Genomic DNA, 6000 nt, shown 5'->3' with positions numbered 1-6000 from the left:
GTCGGCGGGGGAAGCGGCTCCGTGGGGAGAGGTGCCTGCCATCCCGGCGGGGCTGCGGGCTGCTGGCGTTCAGCGCCTGCGTGAAATCCGCCCGCGGGAGCGGAAGGTTCCTTAAGGAGCTTCTCGGTGCTTTTTTCCTCCAGTCTCTTGGTTCAGGCGATGGTAGGCGTGAAACGTTATTGTGGCGACATTTAAGTCTCGTGAAGCTGAATCGAGCTAACAGTTACCTGAAAGAATGTTTGTTTGGTTTTTTTTTCTTTTTAAAAGCAGGTTTGAAGTTTTCTGGATAGTCCTTGGTTTTTGCAGCTTACCATACAGAATGCAAATCCAGGAGAAGCTAAATTAATTGAATTAATAACTTTTCCCATGCTGTGAAGGTTTTCCAAGGCTGAGATATTTCTGTGCAAGGTACTGCTGAGTAGGATAGGACATTAGAGGTGTAACAGATTGTGGCTGGCACGGGGAACGCCAATACATCCTGCCTCGACACCGTCTCTTGCAATACAAAAACGAGGCGGATATCAAATGTTGCTTACAGGAGCTAAGCCCAAAACGTAATCAGGTGGTTCATCTGTCGGTAGGCATTGTAGAATTTGTTGCCAAAGGATGTAGAGGCAAAAGAATTTCAGAGAGACACTGGAGAAGGATTGGAGGAAAGATCTGTTAAGGTTTACCAACAGGCAAACCACACTAGGTCAAAGGAATCCCCCAAACCAGAAATAACTGGAGGCAGAGAGCACTTGGCAGAGGTATATGCCCAGCACACACGTATTTTCCTGTGGCATCTGTTTATCCCCGCTTTGGGTGACAGTAGACTAACTGAACCTTTGCTCTGAACAACTGTGGTTATTCTTATGTGCCTCCTGGACTTTCCTAGATATCCAGTAAGGGTGAGCACCTCACTGGGAATCTCTCTTTTTCCATATTTTTCTAAAAATGCAGGAACATAAGTTTGCTGAGAGTTCTACCCCATTATTAAATTTCGGCCAAAGAAATAGTCTGCTCTAAAGTTCTGGGCAGAGAGAGCAACAGGAAACCAAATTAGCCATGGTCTTCTAGGAAAAAAAGCATTATGAGATCTCTCACAAAAACGGTAGTCCTATATTTGAGATGGGAAATAAGAAATCTCAAAAAATTGAAGGGGCTAATGGATAGAAAAAACTTCCTTTGCCTTTAGGGCTTTGTATGACAAAAGGGGATGACATCTGGTTTTTGGTTGTTTGGGGTTTTTTTTCTCCTGTGATTTTTAACAGATTGATTCTTTAGTTGCTACAATTTTAGAAGGAATTTCCATTTTATGTTTGGCTTAGTGTGTCTTAGTTCCACCTGCCTTCTCCATTCAGTAAAGAATAACATGTCATGTAATGCACTTTATCAAAGATAAAACTCTGGGGAAAAGCTCAGCATACCTTTGTCAGAACTCTTGACTTCAGATTTTTCTAGGAAGTACAGAAGCTTTTCCCTGAGTCAGTGGTCTTTTTGGGTTGGTCTTCCAATTCCGTTGTGCCTTTGATTTAAGACAAACGTATCCTAAACTTTCTCTAGAGGACAAAAAAAAAAAATGCAGTGATTCTAAACATGGCGCAGTTAAGTGAGTCCTTTTATTGTTGAATTGCTGAATTGTGTTTATGCTAAGCTTTTTTTCTTTTCTTTTTTCAATTTTAGAATTATCCAGGATGTCTTCACTAACAGAAAAGGACAGACCAATTGTTCAGCTGTTGCTGAACACTGGCACTTGCCCACGATGTATTTTGAGGTTCTGCTGCGTGGGATCACAGACGCTTTATAGACATCCATACAAGGTTTGTTCTTTGTATTCCTAATTAGAATGTGTGAACACGTGAATGCAGTGTTCTCTGCACCACCTTGGAGGAGAAGGTTGTCGTATTCTTGGGCTCTTTGCCTGAGAGGAAAACGCTTTGCAAAACGAGTTATGAAAAATGACTGCTGGTATACTGTGCAATTTTGAGAAATTACAAGAATCATAGAATATAACAATTGTTGCGGGTTAAATGTTAAGTTTGACTGTGAAAGTTGCTATGTATTCCCTGAAAACACCAGAAACCAGGGCACGTTAGCTTCTGTACAGCATGGCTCAATCACTTTTGAAGCAGAGCAGCTATGACTCTCCTCTCTGTTCTTTTTCCTTTAATGTAATAAGTAGTGAAGGGGCTGTGGGCAGTGCAGCTGATGCAGAGGAGGAACCATCTATGCTCCAAACTTTTTTGCTTCATGCTTCCTTCTTCTTTCAGTAGAATTAGTAGGGGGATATAACTGAAGAATTACGGAGCACAGGTTAAGGATAAATCTTCCTTTTTCAATCAGTCAAACACAGTGTTATTAGACATCCTTTTTAGCTGACCTTAGTGCTGAAATTCAGCGTTCTTCGAATTTTTCCTAGCTGTGCACAATCATTCTTGCCTTTGTTCTTGTATTTGATACTCCTCAACTTGGTTTTGGCTATTTGCTCCTCCTCCATATTGGTTCTTTGAGACCTCTCTCATTGTGTAGGCCAAATAAACATTTCCATTTACCTGGTCTAATCCCTTGTCTTTATGCTTGCATCTTCTGGTGTCTGTCCCAATTGTTTCACCTTTGTTCAAGTTTAGACTCTCCAGAATTCATTTTTAACATCTTTCTTCCTTATCCTTTTCCATTTTCTATCAATCATTTGAGAAGTGTTCGTTCTGTATGCCATTTTGTATTCTTTTGCATCTCTACCTAATTTTCCTCTGAGTTGCAACAACACAGTAACTGCTAACTGTGTTACTGAAGACCTTTTAATAAATCTTTCTGCACTATGTCTTGCCTCTATCTCTCACCTTCCTAAAATCCAGAGACGTGGGTAATTCTTCGCTCTCCTCACCAGCACGTCCTTTAATTTTTGTAGGCTTCTCTCTTTATATGAAGTTCTTCCTCTGTATTTAATTTCACCCTCACATGTATCTGCTCTCATTTTCTTTTCATACTATACTAGCCAACTCTCTTCCTAGTCATCTGGGCTAATGGAGTTGGAGGAATTAAATTCTAACGTAATCTAAAGGACAAAAAGGCAATAAACATCTATTTTCATTGAATAGCGATAGGGCCAAAGATAAATGCATTTCTGCAAGTCAGTTCTGTAAAATGTTTTCACCGTTCTTGGATGATAAAGAAGTCTGTTCAGCAAAATTCAATTTCTCTGGATGACATTTTGAGAGAAATACAGCTTGGGGCTTTTTAATTGTGTAGATGTGTTTTGGTATAAATTCCAAGTTATTAATTACATACACTAAGGCTAAACTGGAATGGTTAGTACTACCTTTTAGAATTGTGTTTGTAAGTGCTTGTTACAGCATTGGAGAAAAGAGGAAAAAACCACAACAGTATGATTGCTCTGTTTGTGTTAGGATTTGATGAAGGATTTAAAAGAATTTCTGAAAAATAATCAAGAAAAAGAAGATACGGTTTGTTCTGACGTAGTTGATCCTCCTTGTAAGAGAATCAGACTCGAACACACAGAAGAAGGGCCTGGTGATCTGAACCACAATGGAGCACTCCAGCAGATTCCTTCGGTTAATGATGGAAACACTGCAATGGAGGACTCAGCTGTGAAGGTTTGCAATGTGTGTTTGGGAATTCTTCAGGAGTTCTGCGAGGTTGACTTTGTTAAAAAGGTAAACAAGCAGTTCTTAATCTTTATGTGTACTTTTATTGGAGCTTGTGTATGTTGGGGCCTACGGTATAGAGCTGGTGATTAAAAACACCACACGGTTAAACAATTGAGAGAAAGATACCGGAAAACAAACCAAAACTTTTAACTATTTTGAATATTTGACATGTAGATGGCGCCATTCAACTACATACCGCTCACTGACAGTGTTTGCATACCTCCTGTGCAGCTGGGAAATAAAATTTGTCGGTGCGACCGTATTTTACCCAGGCCTTGTCATAATGTAACTTTTCAAAAGAATAGCAGTGCAGGTGCAATGGAATGGCTGCTAGGAGCACATTTTCCTAAGAAGAGGACTACCAGATACAGTTAGTTACAGGAATTTAGGAGATAACCTGAGGTTCGGCTCCTTAGATGACAAGGGAAACCTCACTGTAAATGGTGACCTCTCTTCATTTTTCTTATGTGAAGGGAAAAGGAGGAGGCATCAACTGCTGTGCTCTTCAGCTTAACTACATGTTCCTAATATAGCATGAGTCTGTCTTTACAATGTACTACTATTTAGAAAGCCACAGAGGAAGAAAATGTTTTGGTGATATAACAGATTGTAGATAATGGAGAAAATAGGAGTTAGGAGAGAATATGCGCCTAATGAGTGTTGCAGACATCATCTCTGAGCAATAAAATTGCTTATGTGGCAAACAGAAATATGAGCAAGAAAAATCACACTTGCACTTGAGATGTTTAACATAGAAAAGAATTTGGTTTAATAGCATGAATATGTCTAAAAATGAGACTAAACAGAAAGCATAGTATGTAGTTTCTGTTGTTGCAGTGCATGATGTTTCTTTTTTGCTTCCATTGGCAGAGTATGTATATTTTTACAGAATTCACTTCTAAGACTTGTTTCAGAGTTACTCTCTTGAGTAGCAATGGAAAATCTGACAGCATTTGTTAAGGCACCACAAAACCTGATTATTTTATAAGGAAATTTCCTTATCTGAGATGTTGATTTCACCTTGAAAGCTCAGAATTCATCTTTAACATTCACTAAAATCACTGAAACTTTGGATGACTTCTCCATGTGTGCTTAAACTTACTTCCAGTAGGGACGTCTAGCCATCAGCTCTCGCTAGCCTACTTTAAAATTTGATGTGTGTTCGGGTTCCTACTTTATTTCTAGTGACAAACATGATTTTTTTTACGATGAAGAGTGATTAATTTGATGTGTGTTCGGGTGCCTACTTTATTTCTTGTGACAAACATGATTTTTTTACGATGAAGAGTGATTATGAATTAATACTGTGGATACCTCTTTGTTCCTGTCTTATCCCAGGATCTTAAACATTTTTATTGTCGTAGAATTGAATCACTGCCACGAAGAAAGACATTCTGAGTCAGCTGTTCTAGCCTTCAGTCACTGTGGTGTAATTCGTTGCACTAAAATTTCAGTATACAATTGGTCTTAGCCTTAAAATAGCGAGTTTGGTTGTTTCATAGCAATAAGGATACAGTTTATTAGTAACTTTTTTTTTTAACAGAACAAAAAAGCTTATATTTCAATAAGTTGTTAGGGATTACTCGGGTTTGTATGTTCGGCATCTGTCTGAATGTGTATTAACATGGATTTACAGTGATTACACTAGAATAAAGAATATCCTAAAAGATTATCAACTCGGTTCCATTGCTGTGGTTTAATATTAAAATCCTTCTCTTACAGGTGTGCCAGAAGGTTAATTCTGCTGACTACCAGTTCACTAGTTTTGTATTCTCTGTGTCACTACCCCCACAGCTGTCTGTTAGGGAGGTAAGCGTTTACAGATATTTCTTCATAACTTAAATGCGTATTAAAGAAAGTAACTGTGGAATGTACAAGCTGGAGGTGGTTTGATTTTTAATTGCTATTGTTTAAAAAAGCCAAAAACACACGCTAGAAGTGAAGTCTGCTCTCCCCTTCCTTGTTGGTATTATTTTAATTAATAAAGTGTCTGAGTCACTTCAGTTTTCAGTTAGCCCGGGAGTTTACATCTGAAAATCTAAAAGGAGTTTCTTTAAACCCTCGGTGTATTGTTCCCTTTGGTACAGATGCCAGCTCTGCTTTGTGGATCTTCTCGGAGAAGGAACTGCACAGCTGGTGCCTTTCCTGAAATAAATGATAATTGGTAGTGCAGAATACAAATGAAGGAATTTGAAGATGAACTCTTTAACTGTTCAGCATTTTAAATGATGTGAAAATACATGTTTTAATAGTCACCTGTCTTGGGCATTATTGAAAGTCTAGATTTGTAAAACTACAGTTTATAGCAGTTGTAAAACTACTGATTTTGATGGCAATTTTAATCAACCTT

At 38.6% G+C, this 6000-nt stretch overlaps 1 protein-coding gene across 1 annotated transcript in view; it reads left to right on the top strand.

Annotated features, from left to right (window-relative positions):
- Positions 1–1670: 1670 nt before the first annotated feature.
- Positions 1671–6000, top strand: part of PUS10 (pseudouridylate synthase 10) — a 31839-nt gene continuing 27509 nt past the window's right edge. The window contains exons 1-3 of the mRNA XM_009282514.2: positions 1671–1802; positions 3390–3656; positions 5373–5459. Of these exons, the coding sequence (XP_009280789.1) occupies positions 1677–1802; positions 3390–3656; positions 5373–5459 (480 nt within the window). The 5' untranslated portion in view covers positions 1671–1676. The remainder of the gene's footprint in view (positions 1803–3389; positions 3657–5372; positions 5460–6000) is intronic.

The sequence above is a fragment of the Aptenodytes forsteri genome, unplaced genomic scaffold (assembly GCF_000699145.1).
Source record: "Aptenodytes forsteri isolate BGI_AS27 unplaced genomic scaffold, ASM69914v1 Scaffold5, whole genome shotgun sequence".
In the NCBI taxonomy this organism is placed as follows: Eukaryota; Metazoa; Chordata; class Aves; order Sphenisciformes; family Spheniscidae; genus Aptenodytes; species Aptenodytes forsteri.
This window is presented reverse-complemented; position numbering and strand designations above follow the sequence as displayed.